Genomic DNA, 22,600 nt, shown 5'->3' with positions numbered 1-22,600 from the left:
CTGTTGAACATGCACTGTCAAAGACAATTGTTTGAAGTAGAGCATCCCACACAATATAGAGGGAAAAACAACAGAGTTGTTTTTGAAAAATTCTTTTATTCACGTCTGTCTGGGTAAAGTTAGGGGGCATCTGTGGATTCCCCCACCTCCTCCCTCTCCAAACAAGACATCTCCTCTCAGAGTAGGTTGCAAACGATCAAATCAATAGAATAATGATCTTGATTGTCTTAGCCAGCTCTCCACAGACATGAGTTCACAAGAGAGGCAGCCATGGAGCTTCCTCAGACATCAGTAAAGACTTTTGATCTTTCTTTGAAGAAACTTTTCTCAGGATATTTAAAAGTCTGTGGTTTATTTTCATGTGTGGGGAAAAGCGATGCCGAGGCGAACACTCCCACACAAAGAAATGTCTCAACAGAGCTATGCTTGTCAAAAATACCCTTGAAGAAAATTAATATATACTCACTTTGAAGGTGTACATTTTTATTCTGTAGTCCTTACTGTGGTCTCTGCTGCCTATTTCATGACTCATGGATGTATGGCACTCCATGCAAACACCGAGCAGATAAAAAAAAAAAGAGTAAAATGGAAATGGAGATTGCTGCAAGGGTTAAGAAGTTTGGGTCTTGGATACCCAGACCAATTACTGTGGGGTAACAAATTAACTTACACCAGATAACATATACTAGGTAATTCTTGCTTACTAACTGTACATTTTTCATTGAAAACAAAAGCAAGGTACTTCAACTCTGTGTACTACTGCTCTTTTGCTGAAAGCTTATAAAAGACCACTTATTTTTGTATTTGCCACAGGCACCAAGCACAAGAGAATTACACAGACACACGCTTAGTACACAAATACATTCTTTAAAATGTTATGTATGTGTGTGTAGACACACACACACACACACAGAAATACAAGAAACACCATTGGTTTCTTGCTTCTCTTTTGCCTACAGCTATTACAGCTAACAATATCATAACATTGTATTTCTCCAATTAGATTCTGTTTGGAGAGTTGTGATTATAGGCTGCTTTTCAAAATGACCTTATACCACATTACCAGCATGTTTAAGGGCACACAAGAAGACAGTTTGTCACAAGCATGTCTTTGCCAGAGTCAATTTACCTTCCATCAGAAAGGAAGGACCTTATTATAGAAGACACACTAGCCAGTGAAGTTGTGTTTGTATGTGCATGTGCGCACATGTCAGATGTAAAAATTGCACCAGACTGTGAACTTTTGTCTTTTATTCTTACAGACTTCTCTTCATAATATTTGTTTTGCTTCTTATTACTTTGAAAATAGTTTTTAAAATGAAGAGATCTGTCATGCTACTAAAAACATCAGAAAAAAATATTGAAGTGACAGTATTTTAATTCTGCTTAGATGATTAAAATAGAACATTAAATGTTCCCATTTTGGGGGTGACAGGAAGTTTTGGGAAGTGGGAGGGAACACTGTAACAATGGGATTTTTTTTAAAAACCTGATATCACAAAACTCACCTTGAAATATTTATGAGATTACAACACAATGATGGCATTTTGGCTACATCAGGTCTGCTGAGGACAGCAAAAGAAGTGTGGGCAATAACCTATATTGTCAGGAAGTCAGAAATAGCTGCTTTTGCAGGTTCCCCATTTACCAAACGCATGTTCAACCTGGGGAAGGAAGGGCGCATACCTGCCAGCTGGGAGACAAGCAAACACATGGAGCATTTAGAGAGCCTTGTGCACTGAGAAACTTCCCCTGGTTTTTAAACTCTGCCAAAACTGTCATGTACTTGCACAAAATTAATTCCACTGCTGAGACAATATCTTCAGGTATGTTTGCACCGTGTTTAGCACAAGGAGATACTAATCTTGACCAGTGCCCCTATAAGATTTAATTTAGTAAGTCTCTAGTAGGAGGAGGGAAAGCAAAAGTCAGAAACATAGGTGCTGCCCTGAGAGGCACATGGATCTCATGTGAAAGAATCAGAAATGAGATATGAATGTACAAACTAGATCAGATCAATAACCTGCAAAACATAAAATAAAAGCCAGTTAAAACCTTCAGTAAAGTTGCAAACAAAAGAAGAAAACAAAAAAAACCCCAACAAACCCACCGTTCAGTAGACAGAAGGTGCGTGACTTACCATACAGAAAATCTTAGCCTATCCTGAAACCCAAAACCTAAAAGCTTTTGGTTTGGGTTTTTTTCTTTCTGTTTTCAATCTTGCATATTATTATTTTACAAATAGATACCTAGCCCCTTCTCAAGTCCTCAAATACCCTACTTTAGCCATCGCCTGTGGGATTTACAGAAACATGTTACACACCATACAAAAAATCTATTTGATTCACAAGTCTGAATATGCCACCCTTCAGCTTCGTGAATACCCCCATGACATGACTCTGGGAAAAGGCCAACCAAAGTTTCCAGTGTATTCTTCTTAAAGATAGCCTGAGCTTATTTCTCTGTGGCAATAAGGCTGTGCACTTTGTCTGTCCAGGGGCCCCATCCTGAACTACTGCCAATTTCAAGCAAGCCAGAGAGAGAGGGCAAGATACTGACATTTCTACAGATTTCAGGGAAACTGGTGCCTGCAGAAAGAGTTGAGAGAGAGCCAGTGAGGAAAAACCGAAATGTGGGATTCAAACTCAGCCACATTAGCTGCTGCCTTTGCCTTTCTGTAGGCATAGATCTACAGAAAACCAGGCTCCATTAGTACTTCTCGCTACACAGCTTCTTTACCCCCCCCCTTTGTTTTTTTAAATTTTTAAATATATACTTGCTCATATATACTACAGTACTTAACCTAAATTGGAGCTGAATTATCCTGCTACATAAGTGTCTACAGTCCAGATAATTTCAAGATATTCAGGAAAAAGCATGAGTTTAGATACACAATTTCTAAGATAGAAACATTTTCTTTTGATGTAGCACTATTTCCCAGTTTTGCTTTGGATAATGCTGTAATTACAGAGTAATTATACATTGCAGCCAAAACTACAGCAGCTGAATAATAAGTATTAAACCACAAGCACTGTATTAAATAATGTTAACTGGTTTTTATGCTCATAAAAAGAGAAAATTCTATATTTGGAAAGCAAATTCATATAACTGAAATTGGAGCAGCTGAGTTTTATTTCAGTGTACTTTATCAACAAAAATCTGTCATACAGACAACTGCAAGATTCACATTTTTTTATTTAAAAAGATAAAGAGATAATATGGCATTGCAGAGTTTACTTTTTCAAAAACTTAGCTCTACCTGATGTTACAGTAACATTTTTTCACATGCACCAAAAATGTCTCTTGCACTAATCCTTATAAATAATCCACTTTTAGAGTCTAATTACAAAACAAGTGTGAAACATTTTACTTGAAAGAGAAAAAAAACAACTCTAAACCCAAGGAAGCAGATAGGGAAAAAGTTCCCCATATTAATCTCTCCAAAGCAATTCAGTGTAAATGTGTAAAATTCCCCACAACCCTCAATTCCCAGAAGTAGAAAGTTAAAGAAATTCTAGCTATTTTAATTTTGAATCCTCCTCAACCTTTTGAACCCATGAAAACATGGGACTATAGTGTTGTCGCCCTGCAGCAGCACATTGAAGCTACGGTGCACATACAACTTCAGAGTCATTCTCCCCCTAAAACTAAAACCTTAGCTGCACACCGGGACCTTGCAGCATGTGTAGTACCTCACTGAGAAAACAAATTACTTCAAACAAATCTACTGTGTCTAACCTATTTGCTACATAAACTGTATACGTATAATGTAATAAATATACTGTAATTTTCTAAGACTACCATCAACTTAGCAAAATGCTGGACCACAAACTAGGAGAGCTGAATTCCTGTGGAGGAGAGAGAAGAAGGGTTTCGCGGGAGGAAAAAGTGATGCGAGTGCCTTTGAGTGTTAGGTACGGTCAGAAGTTGTTCCAAGGTATGACCAGATTCAAGGGAAAATCAGCCCATGTCAGAAAACTCTCAAAGTACTGATTTCTGAGCTGTAACCTCTGTGGAATCCAGCTCTTCATTTCAGATTTCAAAACAGCTACACAGTTTTGCCATAGAAATGTATGTGATACAGCAGAGAGCCCAAACTCTTGATTTTCTCACGGATCACCATGAAGAGGTCTAGTACCCAGACCACTTGGTTTTATGGACCATCTGAAGAACCCTGCTTAGAACAACGTTTGACATCTCTGAATAGGAGTATACATTCTTAACCGTATTTTCCTAATATGAAAATTTCAAGTATGTTCCAAGCGAGCAGCTTATGCTTTCATGTAGCTATGTGAATGGGCGTGCTTTAAAGTGCCACAGTATGAACTCAAATACATGGGCAAGCACCACCTGAGCCTCAGTAGGAGATGGGCTGAGGTCAGCTAATCTACAGAAGAGCCTAACTTGAGCTCAGAGCCACAAAACCAGCAATTGGCCACAAGGTACTGGCTCTTTTCTCTACTTCCAGGCACAAAATCCTGTGGTGTGTGTATATATATGTGTATATCTAGCTAGAGACATTACAAGAGTGAAGACTGTATCACAAGTTCACATACCAATACTGAAATGACAGACAACTGACACAGATACGTTCTTCAAAAGGACCTGGTGAAACCCTGCCACACAGATGCAGCCTTCTAAAGAAGACTGTAAGCCTGTACAGACCTCATTCGCAAAAAGGACTCGGGAAGATCTTACTTAACCATGATCACTGCATACGTCCAAAACACTACAGGATTGGAAGAGGGAGGAGGAGACAACAGATGGTGGACATTTCACAGTACCTTTACCATCAGCAGAGTAACATGACAACTCTCTAACACAGCCTAAAAGGCATCTTACTGCCTCAGAAGAGGCTTCCTGTCTCCAAGCAATGAGAAATCTGACTTGTGGTCAGATACGCATAAACCATGACCAGCGCAAAAATGACATCCAATTCTCAACCATGCACTTCTCCTGTCTGGGAGTGTTCACATCCTCTGTTGAACCCAGATTTTCTTCCCATTTGAGTAATTGCTGTTCTTGCAGGATCCCCAAGGGCTTCAAAGACCAAAATTTGACAAGAGCCCACAAGAGGGGAAACAGACTGCTAATTTATTTTCTTTCTCCTGCTTGACTCCCTGCAACTCCACATGCCAACAGATGCATCAGGCTACACAGGTAAGCGCTCCTGCATCAGTTTTCTGAGATAAACTGCTTAATCTTGCGGTTTCCATGCCAGGATGGAAACACGTCCTTATCCGAGAGTCCCTGGGTGAAGAACCCAATAAAGGAAAGAAGTCTTTTCTCACTGCCCAGCCTATGCATCAAAACAGCACAAGAGTCTACTGTGAATAAGAGCACAGCTCAAATGAGACAGTGGCCATAATACAACAGAACATCCCTCTGGATAGGAGCCAATGCAAACAGTTTTCAGGAAAATGCTAAAGCAGTCTACCCAAAAGGAAGGACTGTATCTTTGGAAGTGGTGCAAATCTACCACAAAGCAATGTATTCCTACTCAGGGGAAGGATGAAAGTCCTAAACACATTCTGTCAGAAGGCACCAGTTCCAGGAAAGACTCAGTGATGCTGTGAAATGGCCAGATCCTGGGATTCCAATTAATAAGACGACTTTTTCATCTTCTCCCATGGTTCAGCATGGCTCAATTGCTGGCCCACAGGCCACAACAGGACTACAGGAGAACAAGACAAACCTGCTGCTTTCTCTGGTGGAAGACATGATGTGGCCTAGCCAAAAGCCCCTTCCCAAGTCTCGATACTACCTGGCACACAGCCACACAAGAAAGCAGAACAGGGACAAGAGATTAATTTCTCCTTAGGCATGTATGTGTGGCACTAAGCTGAACATGATGCTTCAAAGTAGCTTTTGCTACACAGGAAAGGACAAAATGTCCTGTAGCCCTGTAGTAACTAAGGTGAGACCACCTTTTTTCTTGCCCCAAACCACATTCGTAGTGATGGGCAGAGGGTTGCAGACCTCTTTACAAAAGACATCATGTGCTTTGCGCTCTCCCATTACATTGGCATGCTGAGCAATCGCGTCTCAACTCCTTTTAAAAGTCAGTCTGTTGGTAGGATTCCTATCAATTTCAGCAAATCAAAAGCATTGCCATATCCCTTTAAGGGATGTTAAAAAACAGAAAGACATAATTCCTTGCTTAGTCATGGATTTTTGGAAGAAACAGCAAGTTCTCAACTATTCAGGATCCTTACACTGGGATTAAGGGAAGATTTGGTCCTGTGAGGGATTTTGTTAGCTCGTAAGTCAATCACTGACTAAAGAGAAAACACTGAAGGGAAAAATAGATGGAAAAAAAAATGGCTGTCTCTTAAAACCCTACAGTGTCTGTGGTGAAGTCATCTCTGAAGGATATTTCAGTCTTTCCCACAAAAGTGCGGGGATTTCTGAACCACCTGCTTGTTCGCTGCTGCCAAATAGACAAATGCAGTTTCATCTCTTTCAGAATATGATTGAGAGGGTGGAGACCAAGTTAACATCATAGAAACATTTGGTCATTTATTCATCTGGCTCTTCAGAAAAGTATATTTTGATCCCTCAGATTACTTGCTCATCACCAAGGAGAGGAAAATTTCTCCTTTATATGCAAAGGACAGCATACATGTTCAGAGATGAGCAAGCTCTTTAAAAAACAGAACAAAAAACAAACTATAAAAAGAACAAGAACATGAACACTGAGAATAGATGCAAACTTTGCTGAGTATGTTACTTGTAGTAATTTGATTTACCAGAATGTTTCAATGTAACCTACCCGTACTCCATGTTGAATCTGGAACCAGTCTACCAAGCTGCACTGAATCTGATGAGCCTGGGAACCATCACCTTGTGACTTCAAGCAAGATATCGCTGCAAAATCTTCAGTAAAACAGACACCTCATAATGTGAAGGAAAGCACAGTAGTGCAGAATACAGGCCTTGTGCACTTCAATTAGCACACTTACAGTAAACTAATCTCTATTAAGTACCCACTGCATGGTGGTCTGTGATTTCAGGAGATGTGACTACGTGATCTGGATGATCCCTTTCAATCTTCTTTTATTTTTGATGCAAGCAGATATTGCCTAGACAGTATGTAAAGCATCATATGAGAATGCTGACAAGTATCCTTGTTTCTTCTGTTCATGTAGCTACAATCCCTGCTGTATAGTAATTGATGAAATATAGAAATTGATGAAATCAAAACAGATGAAAGATCACAAGTGCAAGGCGCACACGCCCAACCGAATCTTCTCACCTGCTTTCTTCTTTCTTAGCAGTTGCTGTTTACTGTTTTCTAAGGTATCTTATGTTGTCATCCTTCTTGGTGGTACAGAGCAACAGGGCTTAAAATTAGCTTCTATACAAAAGTTTGCCACAAGATGCAAGAATCAGTCCTTCAGGAAAAACCACAGAGACTCTGTGAACTACAATCCCTGTTAGAAGAAGGAACACTTCTTCCTTACCTCTTTTTTGCAAGACAGCTTTCTTGTACACAGACCCCATCAATATGTAATTTAAAGTGAAAAACAGCTGACACACAAATATGCAAAAAGGCAAGTTTTCCACTCATTAGTGTAATCTTGAAAGCCTGGGCTCAGGAGGAATGAGGCACCTTTTTGGGTGCCATGAGACAACTGATATCCACAAATTTTATGAGCCCATTAACATTTTTACCTTGGGGAAAAAACCCCAAAGTTGTTCTTCATTAACCTTCAAGAACATGGAAAGAGTTGTTCAAAGTAGAAAATAACCCAACATACCAAAACACACAGCTGGAAAATTTCAAATGACACCGCTTCTATCTCAAGTGTTACACTAGGGCCATTCAAGGGCTTAATAACGTTGCAGAAAACCAGCATCCTCTGGACTAGAACAGATTGTCTTTCTGCCATGGTGCAAGGGCATGACATGGCAGCTAATATTCTGTCCAAAATGCCAGATGCACTTTGAGGGTTAGTCCCTTAGATGGTGCCACATCTAGGGGGTCTAACAATTTGAAGGTGGAGAGGAGTTTCAAGGTAGGTGGATGGGATGTTTATTTTTGTCCATTTCTGAGGTCCCACTTTGCTTGCTGCACCAGCACCTACACTGTCCTCAGTAAATTGAAGCTTTGAATGGCCCTTCATAACTACATCCTCATGACTCATAACTACATCCTTTAACGACCACATTAGCACTGACATCCTTATGTAACAGACAACACTACAAATAATAAGAATGCCAGTCAATATACAGGTAATAAGAAGGCTGAAATAATTCAACAGAGAAAGAATACATCAGGCTACTAATACCAAAGTGTTTGTGCCTCTCTTGTCGGCTACATTCAAGTACCAATAAGAAAGTGCTTAAAGCATACATTTAGTATGCCACTTCAACCCCTAATCATTCATGTTAATTGCTGAATCTGATAAATATTTGCATTAGCAGATTCAATAGTAGGCACTAGCATTCAGGTATGCCAGAATAGAATGCAGGTAAAGCGTACGTAACAACTCTGCTCAACAAGAAAAAAAGAAAAATCCACTCTGGGACACAGCAAAGGCACCATCTCCATAGGAGGGTAACCTATCTGGCAGGTCAGCTGGCCTTCTCAGGGACCAAGTGCCTTTTCCCAGTGCAATAAGGACTGATCTACCTGATAAAGAAGTAGGCATGACAAGCTTAAAAGGGAGTCACAGCTAGACCTCTGCAGCTGTGAAAACTGTGTGTGGCATGCAGCCTTGAAGCCAACAGCATGTGTACAGTGTAAGAGAAAACTTGAGGGAGGGTGTCCTTCTTAGTAGGATCACTGAGACTACTGTCCTTTCAAGTTCAGGATCCTGTTCCCAGGTGCAGCCAACTCAAAAAGCTTGAAAAGGTATGAACTTCTTCCTTATGCACTGGTTCCTCTTCCCTTCTGCAAGGAATGCCATATTGACACTTGTTGTCAACAAGTTTGACAGTAGCTTGATGTCTAATCGAGACCGCTGCTGTACCTGGCACGCATGAGGGGGAAAAATGCAAGGACTTCTTGGACTATTTATACATTTCATAGTGTCCTGTGCTTGCAGCATGAATGCGCATGGACAAGCTCAGAGTGCATTCATGTTACCTGTTTTAACTCACAACTCCCGCATTTGATTTTGTAAACACTAGTCATTAACTGTACGCAAAAACCAAGCAGGCATTCAGCATTTTACACTCAGAGGAAACCAACGGTCTTCTTCCAAAGTAGTAATACTCTGTAAGCAAGATGCAAAAGGTAAGCCTAATAAGCAGACCGCAGTGAACAAACCTACATTCAACTGAAAGGACAGGCTGAGCACCAACTTAAACTAATCATCATCAGCTAACATCACTGCCAGCCTGCTGTGAACAATTCTCGGTTTCCTACACGCACTGTAACAAGCTCCCAACCTAACCTGACACTGTTGATGCACAGCTTCACAAAACAGGTTCCAGTGCACACTGCAAATCTGACACACCTTGGTTTTTGGAGACCTGGAGAAACAAGTTTTTCTTATGAAATACAAGCTATTATGAGTGCTTTAAATTAGACTAGAAGAGACTTCAGCATTACAGAAAACACCATTTGATTTTCTTGTAATGTTTTTGATAAATTCTCCCCACTCTCAGCCATCACCCATTACAAATCAAAAGCTTCTTCCACCTCTCTGTTCTTGCAGAAAAACAACAAAAGGAAGTATTTGTAGCATTGAGTTGAAAGTTACCACAGTTAAGGAGTGCAGTCAAGACTTTAGGATTTCGAGTAAGAACCTTGCAGAAGGGTGAGCTCTGAAAGAATCTTATCAGCCACAGATCTGTGAGGCCAAAAAGCAGCAGTTCAATCATCTCCTGCCTACCACAGGCCATAACAATTTTCTGGACCTTTCAGCAATTACCTTTGTGGTTTAATAAGAAAGATTGTGCCTTATTTGTATTTGGAACATGTTTAATTTCACCTTTGAATCACATGATCAGGCTTTTGTCTGCTAGGCGGTATCCATGACCACAGTTTTGCTGTAGAGGTGGACTATAATCCGTTCATACCTTAATCTGAGTGACGATAAGCAAAACAGAGTTCCTGAGGTTAATCAATATTTATACAGTGTTAGTCATTTATCTGCAAAGGCATTAGAGTACGTTTACTTAACAGTGGCACTTCAAAGGGGCCTAGTTAGGACAGGTCTGCCTTTGGCCAGCTAGTAACACCTCTAGAGTGCTAGAGACTAGCACTAAAGAAGTAGTAAGGCTTCATACTATATGATTATCAGGGGGGATGACACCACAATCAGCAAGGTAGTTGGTTTTGGGGAGGAGGTGGTGGTGTTGGGAAAGGGGTGTTTACAACGAGGCTCACCCCTTGCAGTCTGGATGTGCTAACCCCTATGTTTTGCCAAACGTGGGGAATGCAACTGCATAACTCATAGTAGTGGAGAACCGCTTTCGTGCTCTCCTGTGGAAGGACAAAGAAAAACAAAACATGGCTATTCAGTAAGGGCTGGGATGTTATGAAATTGGAACAGAAAGATCTTCCTAGTGAAAACGTTCTAGACCTAAAATTTGCCTCATCACAATAAGCAGCTTCCCGAAAAGTGAGGTAGGCGCTGTCTCTCAAATGGGAAATGTGGTCTGTGGTGATGTGCACAGTACTGCTGCTAAAGTTGCCGCCTTTGCAAATACTGAGGAGGGAATTGTTACAACTGCATAAGACCAGTTAAGACTCACTTCACTACAGACATCCAGTAAGGATCACAGCCCAGTCCTGTTGGCTTACACAAGGTTGTCAGCTTTTGTCAAATGACAAACAGCCTTGTGTGGGAGGGAAAACTACCAGTCTGGAGGGAATAATACCCACCATAAATTATGGTAATAGTCTCTGCTAGTTAAAACAATTCCTTTTTTCCCCACCTTCCTTCAGCTTCCAAGATATAAACCATGCGTTCCAGAAGTAACAGCACGGAAAGCCCAACCAGACCAAAGCTGAGCCAGCAAAGGCCAAAAGACCACCATAAAGAAGAGGTTGGTTACAGTGGGAGAGGAAATGTGCAAAGAAAGCAGAAGGAGAAGGACGATGTAGCCCAAGCCAGTACCATCATAAGAAGCCCTAAGGCAGAGAAAAAACCAAGAAGTTCTTTCAAGAAAAGAGAGGATCTCTCTCGTGATGACTTGCTATTTCTTCTTAGTGTCCTCGAGGGTGAATTACAGGTGATTTATTGTCTTATTTTACATCCCAGATTAAAACACACTTCCCCCCCAACTTACTGCAAGCACATGCTGCTTTCACGTTAAGGAAAGACCCTACCTAATTTAATAGAGAAGGACAAATATAAACTGCAAAGTACATAAAAATGCAAATTATAGCTATTATTATAGCTATCAGCCAGAAAAGGTGATCTTTACACCACTCCTAAATGGAAATAAAATTTACTCACAATGTACCTTCCTGTATCACACTAAAAACACTCATGGTCCACTGTGAAGGATCACATAACTCTCAAAGCAGAGAACTCACAAAACTTTCCTATTGTGCTGCCCCATTCTAAGTACTTTGAATACAAAGTACTTGTCACTGTAAAACCTATATGGAAAACATATTAGAGACCTTTAAGATCTGTTACTTGATTATTTCTTATCTCCCCTCTCCTATGAAGTCATGAGCATTACTCCCTATGAATCAGTACATGCCAGATCACAAGAAGTAAGTCACTCAACAGTATTCTAACATCTTTTGCTAGCAAAATCAAAATAGGGAAATTTTATTTCCCATAATATGAAGCATAAGTGTTGCATGCCACTTAGCCCACAAGATACTGGATTCTGAAGAGCGAGCATTTTTCTATCTGGAAAAGGAGCCAGCTGCCAAGTGGTAAATGATGCCTAACCTGGTCAAATGTCATTTCAGGAAGTGGGAACCAAATTTCCAGTGAGCAGGGAGAATATTTCTGTGGCAGGCTGACTGCACAGAAGTAGTGATGGCCACTTAAAACTGCTTCCAGGCAGAGGGAAGAGCAAACTGGCCAAAGTGGCATAAATGGGTATATCACATGGTTTCAGAGTTTACTACCTAGACAGTACCCGGGTAGTTCCATTCTTAACATATGCATATATATTTGCATAATAATACATACATGCTTAACAACACACATGCAATATGAATATTTGATAGATGTACCAATCTCTGAGGGCAGATCCAAGGCAAACATTTCATTATGCAAACAGAATGATTTCCGTGTTTGCTAAACATTTCTCTCCTGCTCACTTGCCCTTTCTTAATTTAGATTAAAATTCAGATATCACACACTCCTCCAAGAGAGTTCTCTCTTCCTCTCAAAAAAGAGATCTGTGTATTTATATTACACACACACTTCATTACACTTGTGTAATATAAATATAAATAAATATATATATATATAAAAACACACACACGCACACACACTTCAACTCTTAAGATTTAAAACTGGAACAGAGTGAAATGAGAAACTGGAAAACAATGAACCTGACACGAACATTTTAAATCATGTCCAACATTCCAAAGGAAGCATTATGAATGAAAAAAAGAAGTCATTTTTTATTCCTAATTTTCCACCTCCCGTAATGCCAAGTCAAATCTCTGAAGATCAGCTGTCAATCCAACCATAATTAAGTTTCAAAGTTAGATGCCATTACTTTCTGATTCCAGAACATTTAAGATGCACAAAAATCACTCTTCTAGGTTTTTTCCGCAATGATAAGGATTAGAAATAGATTATGTTCTTTTATTTTTTTTTTTAACCACAGTCACAAATAGGGATACAGAAGTGCTCCAGCCAAGAGCAGTCAGACTGAAAGTGTTACCCTCTCCTGATACATCCCTCTTTCTGATTTCCCCCCTTCCTATTCTACCCTTCTAGGATTAGCATGTACTTTGTTTTGTTTTTAACTGAGATCATTGCAGACAATGGATGTTTGAGACAGTTCATGTAGTTATGTCATTTTGCGATTGCTCACCACCCACTGACCTAAACCCATTTCAGTCACAGTGGAAACATTCACATAATCAGATATCCTCATGAAAGAACACTATCGTTAGAAGTGGGACTTCGAGACAATTAGCACAATATTCACAGCAGGTATTCTGTCCCGTCCAACTTAACATCTAGGAGCTAGTAACTTTATAGCAAAGAAGTGTTCTTGGTGGCTTGGGGGGTTTTTTGTTGGGGTTTTTTTTGTTTTTTTAAAGAGCAAAGAGACTCTATGGATCACTTCAAATACTGCAGATACGTACAGCATGTTTCTCCAGCCTGAAGCACGGACGTAGAGAACAATGCTGTATGATAGGAAGAAGGTATGTGCACCTGCCAGCTTGTGCAAGAATTTCTGAAATACATACATAGAAGAATATATTGAAAATATACCTGAGAACATATTGTATCTACTCTCTGGTAACAGGATGTCATCAGATATTTTATAAGATTAAGGAAACAAATGCAGCGACATTAAAAAAGGAAAAGTATAACGCACATTTTTAGGCTATACTTTTTGAAACTACATGATTTTTGGAAACCAGATAACATGACCTTCTTTTAATCATTACCTTTTAAAATGCTTTTTTTTTAGCATGCATTCACAAATTGAGAATACCCTTACAGCAGTTACTTCTGAAAAACTTGATGCTGCAAGGTTGCTTATTACCTGAGGGCACGTACATGAGTGTGTGCACATCTACATGTCTATAAATACATATAGCATGGTCTCACACATGCATGCACACATACATATATATGCACACAGGAACCCACTGCCAGCTTTGAAGGCAATTAATCTTGTTTTAAAGAACTGCCATTATTGCATGGCTTTGGAATGCGTGTTGCGAAGGGTCACATCCCCTGCACTGCGCACCTCACTACATTCACTGCTCAAACAAGCTCAGCGTAACAACAGAAGCAGACGACCCCAGACAGGTTTCAACTACAGAAGCCACCTTTGCATCCAGAATATACAGAATGTGCAATACTTCCAGGCTTCAAGAACCATCCTAACATCTTTCACTAGCCATTTAAAATCAGCTTCTAATACCACAAGTCACACTTTACCCTGAAATTTTGTGTTGTGAATGCTACGCACTGGTCCAGAAATAGCAATACAATCTAATCACTAGCAAAGTACTTAAGCATTGATGAGGGTTCTGAAGATGTTGGAATTTATGCAGAACTAATAAAATACAAAGACAAATAGTTCCCTCACACTTTTTAACTGTCTTCTGTTACTGACAATTTTAGGGCATTTTACATACACAGCATTCTTTAAGAAGTTTTTTTTCGTTTTCTTAAAATCAAAAGTAGAAAGCTAACCTGTAAATACACATAAACCCTTACTTTGTGTTTCTGCAGGCTCAAGATGAAGTTATAGGAGTACTTAAGGCTGAAAAAATTGACTTGGCTTTGCTTGAAGCACAATACGGCTTTGTTACACCCAAGAAGGTGTTAGAGGCCCTCCAGCGAGATGCTATTCAAACAAAGGCTGAGCAATGGCAAGAAGATATCTACGAAAAGCCTATGGGAGAGGTATGAACATGCAATTGATATTTAACCATAGTTCCCACCAAATTCAACAGAAAATATCTCACTTCAGGGAAAGAAAGCAAATGAGTTCTAAATCTAGAATCTAACATGAGTGTAAGTGACAGCAGAACAAAGTCCAGGGTGCAGTGGGGTCCCTAATAAAAACAGGTATCTAATGATCCTCATTTATACTGCGCACTAGGGGCTTTAAACATAGACAGATATGATTTTGTCTAACTCAAAGTCTGATAATCAGCCTTCTATTTTTGACACCGTCTTCTTTTCTTTTCTTTTTCCTCCCTTTCTGTTATCCAAATTCACAACCCATAGAAACAGATGCCTCCCCATGCGTCTCACTGAGGCCATCTTACCAATGGCTGGTAAGGCCCCATTCAGCAGTAACAGCACAGCTGTGTACCTTTACATATCCCAGCTCCCACTAATTCTGGGGGAGTTGCAGGCATACCTGCTTGGTCTGAGTAGTTACTGTAATGAGCTGTCATTAGAAACTTCATCCAGGCAGAAATCTAATGTTCTCCCATTATACCTAAATAACCTTTAGTTTAATTACACTGCAGCATCAGCCATACTTTCTGAACAATGTTATCTGAATTTCATTTCTGCCCTGCAATGCAAATCACTGGATATTAAAATCCCTTCATATCAGAATATGTGTTTTTTTCCCCAAGTAGTGTCTCCTCTTGAGTTTAGATAAACATTTTTTAATACGCTGCTTAATATAAATAATCATCATAAAAACAAAAGCAGAAATTATGAATAAAATTCTTCTATCAAGTGTTTTCCAAGCTTTCTGAACAGAAATGTTCCTAAGGATAGAGTTCATTTCAGAGAAAATTATGTCAGGCAAAAGGTCAACACACATTGCAGAGGCTCAAAGGTTAAAATCTCTGGCTATAATCTGAAACAGATAAAGTTCAACTGTGGAGGTTAATTTATTTTAGAACATTATGGCATTATATCACAGAAACTTTGAGCACAAATGGAAATGGTTTGAAGAGAAGTCCAAAAAAGTCTGAAAACATAAGTTCAGTCTGTTACTTTACATAAGTTTATACACACTTTTTCCTTCTTACACTTAATGGCAGAGAAAGGATTTCTAACACCACTGGATTTGGCAATTCCAAAAGGCAAAGGTAAACATCCTGAGAGCAACTGAAAGGCTAGAAGGACCACTGGCACTTCGTATATCTTGGTAAACCAAAGGATGCCGTAAACGGCAGGCATTCCACTATTCCAGTTTCAAAATCCCCCCAAATTAAGTCAAAGATCCATTTAGTTTTTGTTTGCATTTTTTCAATGTTTATAAAAACCAAGGGAGAGATGGAACCAGCCACAAAGTATGGGAACCGACCATTTAAATTTCCCCTTTGCAACCATGACAATGTACCTTTTTACCTGCCTACAAAATCTCTGCTGACCCAGTTCCTCTAGAGCATGTGTGTCTCACTCTTGACAATTTATCCTTGTAGCCCTGAACACAGAGGATCTTCCCAAAACTCAACTGAAAGTACAGTGAATTTCAGAAAGCGTTTGTAAGACTACTGGTCCTTTAACGTTCTCTCACAACTCACTTACCTATTCTAAACTTCATGAAGTTTCTTGGCAAATTTGGTTAAGAATGTAGTGGGAAAATTTGGTGACTGGACAGCTTTACTCACTAGGAACGGGATTCATAGGTGAAGAAATGTAGCAAAATAAAAAACAGTAGTAATACATCTTTGCAAAACCTATGAGGAGTGTGACAGACCAAAACCATGTCTTCCTTGGCTATGAGAATTTTTTTTTTTTTTTTGAAAGCAGAGAGTTTTTTCAGCCAAATTTGCTCTACAGCTATTTCTTTCTGCAACCTAACAAATGCCAGATAAGCTTACTCTTATTCCTCACACTTGAGGATACAATAAATTGTTTTATGTTTAAAGGGGCTTAAAGGAAAAGAAAACAGACTTTTATTTTGGTTTTGCTTCTGTCTGACACAAAGGCCTGAAAAGGTTTTCCATCTTTGCATGGTTTATAAATTTAGATTGAGTCAGTTATTAAAGAAAAAATCTGGCTTCAGATCTATTGCCACTTCTCTTGAATAGAAAATGAATGGTATTTAACATTCTAGTAAATACAGAATAATAGCATAAGAACCATTTTCCCAGATTCAAAAACAAACAAATAGATTCAAATCTTTTTAAAAAGAATCAAAAAACCATCAGAGAAGGTAATATAGGAAAACAGAGATAAAGAGGAAGATACTGCAGAATTTATGGTGTCTTTTTCTCATGTTTCAAACCTTCATGGAATTAGAAAGCCAATTCTGGTTTCTAACTCTCCCCAGCTTCCAATAACACAGTCAAAGATAAAAAAATCTGGTGCCTCACTGTTTGGAATGTGATGAACAGTACCTCCTACCACTTTGAGAACTCCTCTAAAAGCAGCGAAACTAGAGGAAAGCCTATATTCTGCATCCACCAAGGATAATTCAAAATTGAATGAATTTTTAAAATCCCAGAGCCAATCAACTTGGGTGAAGATGCATCCTTACCAGCCTTTTAACAAAGTGTATCTGACTGCATGCTCACAGTGTCTTACAAATGTTGGTCACAACTTTCCAACGACAACAGCTGTAGGGCACTAATAAGTTACAGTCATAGGAAGAGACCAAAACAGTAACATTGACAATGTGGCGTTCAGGAAAAGCAGACCAACATATTCACATGGAAATTTGGCTCAGCTAGGGTTGAAAAAGACATGGAAGGAACTGCTCCCATAATCTGCGGTAATCCTAAACTCCAGATTATATGTTTATAAACAATGACCACGAGGATATTAACAGAAATAATATTTCACTGAACTTTGGATGAAGAAATATAACTGACTTGGATTTTATTCTGGCACAGCACCAAAACACAAAACAGTCTAAAAAGAGAAAGATGAAAAGTTCAGTTCCAACGTAATGGATATGAGACACACCATCCTAGTTTGACTTCAGACAGGAGTTGGTGGAAAAATGTATTTAAATTATTAAATTCCTGTGAATTTTTAGCTTGCTGAACTATTCACAGTTACGTAAGACCATGCCTCTTATTTTCCATTGTATTGTGCAGTATGTTCAAGTATTAATTCTAGCAAAAAGCCCATATGGTTAGCAAGAACAAAACAACAAATCACTAAATTAAGATTTTATCACTTTAATTTTCAACAGAAGACATTTACACTGCTTCTTACTAGTCCTCTGTGGTTTTTACCCAAGAACTGTATATGCTGAGTAAACGTGTGCGCGTACATATAAATGGATATTTCTGCATGCACAGATTTAGCATTTGGACAGAGTAATTTGAGGAACCAGGGGCTGCTGGAGACCGCTCCTGTGAGAGGATCTCACACTAGCAGGGGTTCACACGACTTCTCTCTCTTCTCTGCTGGATACGTGGGAGTCAGCCACAAGATCTCACAGGGAAAATGCAAGAGTCGAATTTGCTCCTCAGGGAAGTGCCCTTATCTCGCAGAAGGACACAACAGAGCTTCCAAACAAAACACACAGAAGTGCAGCAACCCAGCACCACACTCCACTCTGCTTGGTCCTGCAGCAAGGGAGAGGCATGCTGCACAACAACACACACAAGTATCACAACACCAAATGCCCATACCCATTATGCAGCTTACATGCAGATCTCAAGTGTCTGCATTAATTGTGATGCAGGATCTGCTGCCTCTCAAATTCTCTTCTCTGTCACCCACCTGTACCAGGAGACAGGCCCGGCACCTCTTCTCTTCTCTCCCAAGTGGAATCCCAAGCTCTCGCTCTCCACTTTGTCCCCAGCCACAACAGCCACACGCCAGCTGTGAATGCTCATGGTAGAACTGATTTGACAGCATTCTTGAAAAGAAAACCTAAACGCGTCTTCTAATCTAAGCAACAGGAGAAAATTGCAACATGAAAACAGCTTTGATGCAGCAGCTTGTTTACTTGTCTCACTTACCCTTTCATGTAAGCAGGTCTCCCCAGGACACTACTGTTCTTTCACCCACTTTCAAATTCCTTGTGTGTCGTGTCTACCCCCCCCTCCCCCCGGCCTTGAATAAACACCTCTCCCATTCCAAATACCAGTTTGTAATCCAAACTGCTCATCTCAACACTGACAAAAGCACAAATGCGAAGTGAAAGGCGCTGGCATTGCTCACTGAGAACTTCAAAACAAAAACCTGGAGTTACTACCTTTCTTCTTGCACACTTGCTGCTTGGATTACCGCTTGAACCAAGCTCTCATAGCCATTCAACAAATACTCTAGAGCAAAGAAAATATACTGAACCCATAAAACACTGCTGGCAGGTCCCAAACCCTTCACACCCAACAGTGCAGAAGCAGGACTATTTTCTATTTGGTTAATGTTGTTTGTGTTGATGACTAACCCTCATCTCCATCAGGCATTTATATGTTTGGAAACAGGAGTAATTTCATTTATCATCAGCTTGTAGCCAGAAATTTCAGTGTTTTCTTATGATAGTAATTTACACATCCCCTCAGGTTCTTACACATACTTTTGAAACGGTGGTCCAATCCATACAAATGCATCACTTTACTTTCTTAACCCCGTCGATGCAGACTGCCTGCCAAAAGAAATCAGAAGTTCACACCTTTGCTTTCTTCCCCACCTGACCTCACACTGAGTGCTGAGATCAGCAAGCACTATCATGTAAGGCTGATGCCCAGTTCATATCAATTTAAGTAAGACAGGGCCATAGCTGCAAACAGCACCGTATCAGAACTTTACCAAAAAACTAGGAGGCAGGTTGCTTTCTGAAACAGCATATATTCACCTGGAAGCATGAACTTTAAAAAGGTGAGGATCAGAAACTCAGGTGATGGTGCTTCATGCATCTGTGCAATAGCTGTTCCAAAAAATGCTCCAAAATCTTGGAGGGGGAGGAAGGTTGATAAAACACACTGAAAATTCTCTCATTCTGGTAAACTAGTAGCTGAACAAAAGATTTTAAATTTTGAAATTTACTCTTCTGGTGGAAAAAGGGAGAGTGTGGAAAAATTAAAAATGGCCAGTTTTCTTCAACCTGACCTTTTAAGGCAATTCAGTTTTCAACCTCTGTAAAAGACATAGACAACACAGCCAAGAGATTACTGTATAAGGCAGCACTTGCTTACTGAGAAAGCTCGCATATGCAAGGGTTTAGGTAAGAAATGTTTTCCCAAGAGAGGTCCTACTTCAAGATCATGATTCCAGAAAACATTGACCTTGCTGGTGTAAAAGTGTGCAAATTATGAGTGAACAAGATGAAAAAAGCCTTAACAACCTGCTGTAAGAGCACCACAAAACAGCCAAAAAGGAGAGTCATAGGTTTCTTTACATTTTTTGATCATGCGTGAAATGAGCTCAGCTATGTCACAACAGAAAAGACACTCTCTAACGTCACAAGCAGAAAGAACAGGCAATTTTCAAAATGGTCCACGTTTCTTTGGAATATTTTGGACTCAAACCATCTTCAAAGTCTTGTCAATAGTTCCTTTTTCCCTATTCATAGCAGTGTCACCAAAAAAGTTAACCATGATTTAGGAGAAACATAAGAGAATATATAAAGCTTAAAAAGAAGCTGAGGTAAGCAGGGGGAGACTTGGAAGCCCATGTAGAAATTGAGGATATTCTCACTCATTCAAGAAACTCATGTTTAGGCATTCCAGCTCTTCCTGTCATCGCTTCTATTGGCCAAACTATGAATAAACATGAGGAAAAGATAATTAATCATATTCCTTGGAATTAAATTGTCCAAAATAAGCAGTGGCCCTAAGAATCTGAAGCCCCAGTGTTTCTTGTGGCACATGAAATTCCTTGTGGGGGAAACGTTTGGAGAACCAGGACCAGCCTTGCTTCCCACACCGCCCATTTGTGAATTCTTTCCTATTAATAGAGTGAAGCACTGCAAAGTAGCTTGACCTACTAGAATAGACTGTGGTTAAAAGGAGGCACTGAGATTTGAACTCTAAATTTCTCTTTTCCAAAAAGGATACGAGGATTCCTGTGTTGACCTGATGAGGGAGGCAGTCTCCACAGGGGAAGGGGAACGGGAACAAGCAGGGAACAAAGATTCTCACCAATGCACTCTTCCCAGGTGTTTAGATGGCCTCCAGTGAGCATTCCTCAAACTTGAGCTATATCAGTAATGCCTAAGGAAGAAAACCCCTTCTGGTTTCATACACACACGCTTGCATAACTCAGTCACATACTGAATTCAAAATTATAACAGAATCCTCAGAATGGTAATTTTCTCTCAGTTTGTGGAAATCATTTTGTTTAACAGCATAACTCCAGTGAACAGTTATGCAAATACCTCTGTGGTTTAGAAAAACTAAAAATTATTACCAAAACCTAAAATAATTATTTAAATTAAAATATCACTATATAATAATATTTAGAAGCTCAGCAGAAATCCTTGGGGAAAGGAGAGAATTTGATATTTAAAGTGTGCTATCAAGGTGCCATCTTCAAGGCAAACCCCTTTACAACATGTGAAATTTGAGGAACAAAACAGGAAATGCCACCGATAAATAAAAATACTTCCAACCATTTCAAAATTTAGTGCTTGTTTACTCCAGAAACCCAGAGCCATGCCCAGAATAAGGACAGGAGACAGGATTGTTTTCCACTCTTGGTCCTATCATGCATTTACTGTGTAACCAGAGGAAAATTGCTTTTTGATCTACCTGTCTACCTTACAAAGACAATTCAATGCTCTCATTTCCTGTGCAGCTACAAATGAGGCAGCTATTTCTATTCAACCAAAAGTCAGTCTACTTCTGTGGGAAGCAAAGGCTTCTTCTGCCAAGACATCTGTTTCTCTACCACAATGATCAATGAGAAAAGCACAGCCCTGGGAACAGTAACTGTTAATTAGTAGCTGTTGAGGATCAGTCATGGCAGGAGGAGGAACAGAAGGTGACTGAGGGTCCTGCAAAACAATACCTTAACTTATTTTTCTAATTTGTCAGAATTAGACTGACAGAATTAAATAACCCTTTCCAAACAGATACCAAAGGACCTGGCCATTAGGCTGTTAAATGCATTTTATATTATTAAGCCTCTCTTAAAATCTTTCCTTAATGAAAGCCTGAGCAAGCAAGACTTTCAAAAGACTTCAGGAGTTTTTGCTTTTTTTGTAGCTTGATAAAGTTCTAGAGAAACAGAAGGAAACTCACAGACGAATGCTGGAGCAACTTCTAATGGTCGAAAAATCACACAGACAGACGCTGTATGAACTGGAAGAAGAGAAGAGGAAGCACAGCAAATACATGGAAAAAAGTGATGAGTTTACAAACTTACTGGAACAAGAACGCGAAAGGTAAGGTTACCTCTTGCCATAGTACTAAGAAACACCTACAATTTAACATTACGTCTAAGGATCTGTCCACGTTCTTATTCTGCATCCGCTAAAAATCAGAAATACTTGCAGAGTTATATTTTGAGAGTTCAGCTGTGAAACCATGACTAACTACTCCTAAATAACAGTAGTGTCTACATCTCCATCAGCAGGTAAGGTAGGTCAAACTGTTGGCAGATTCTTCAGCACTATGGCAGGACGACAAGTATGTTATACTACAGAGAGTACAGGGAGATACGCAAATGTGTAGAGTTACAACCAACATGAAACAGGTGAACCTTTCAGCATGTTTAAGATGCTCAGTGTACACTATAGTATGTAAGTAACAGAATATGAAATCAGGCATGCAGCCTTTGATGTCAGAAGAAAAAGACATGAGGAAAAGTAGAAGTGTTTGGACAGACCACAGAAATACAGAGAGGAAGCAAAGGCAGAGGATAATTTGCAGAAAGCTTTGAAAATAAGAATGCCATAAAGTTCTTATATCAGAATTGGCATAAAAGCCATAAATCCAACTTTATTTTTATTTGTAACCTAAAAGCACTACAGCTTAAGCACAGTGTGAGGGTTTCAATTCCCAGAAGAAGGATTAAGAAGAATTTAATGTCATGTACTCTCTTTAAAAAAGCCACTTTAAACTGTGGCTTCTCTGAATCTGCAGTAAAACTGAACACATCCTGGC

The 22,600-nt window shown here is 39.5% G+C and overlaps 1 protein-coding gene across 3 annotated transcripts in view; it reads left to right on the top strand.

Annotated features, from left to right (window-relative positions):
* FILIP1L (filamin A interacting protein 1-like) overlaps positions 1–22,600 on the top strand; it is a 114,092-nt gene that overhangs the window by 16,518 nt on the left and 74,974 nt on the right. For all 3 annotated transcript variants that reach the window (XM_009324011.1, XM_009324010.1, XM_009324012.1), the window contains exons 2-4: positions 10,901–11,187; positions 14,352–14,525; positions 21,701–21,879. In XM_009324011.1, the coding sequence (XP_009322286.1) occupies positions 10,918–11,187; positions 14,352–14,525; positions 21,701–21,879 (623 nt within the window). In that variant the 5' untranslated portion in view covers positions 10,901–10,917. The remainder of the gene's footprint in view (positions 1–10,900; positions 11,188–14,351; positions 14,526–21,700; positions 21,880–22,600) is intronic.

Source organism: Pygoscelis adeliae, unplaced genomic scaffold, assembly GCF_000699105.1.
Source record: "Pygoscelis adeliae isolate BGI_AS28 unplaced genomic scaffold, ASM69910v1 Scaffold55, whole genome shotgun sequence".
Taxonomy (NCBI): Eukaryota; Metazoa; Chordata; class Aves; order Sphenisciformes; family Spheniscidae; genus Pygoscelis; species Pygoscelis adeliae.
The sequence above is the reverse complement of the archived record's forward strand: the minus strand, read 5'-3'. Positions and strand labels throughout refer to the sequence as shown.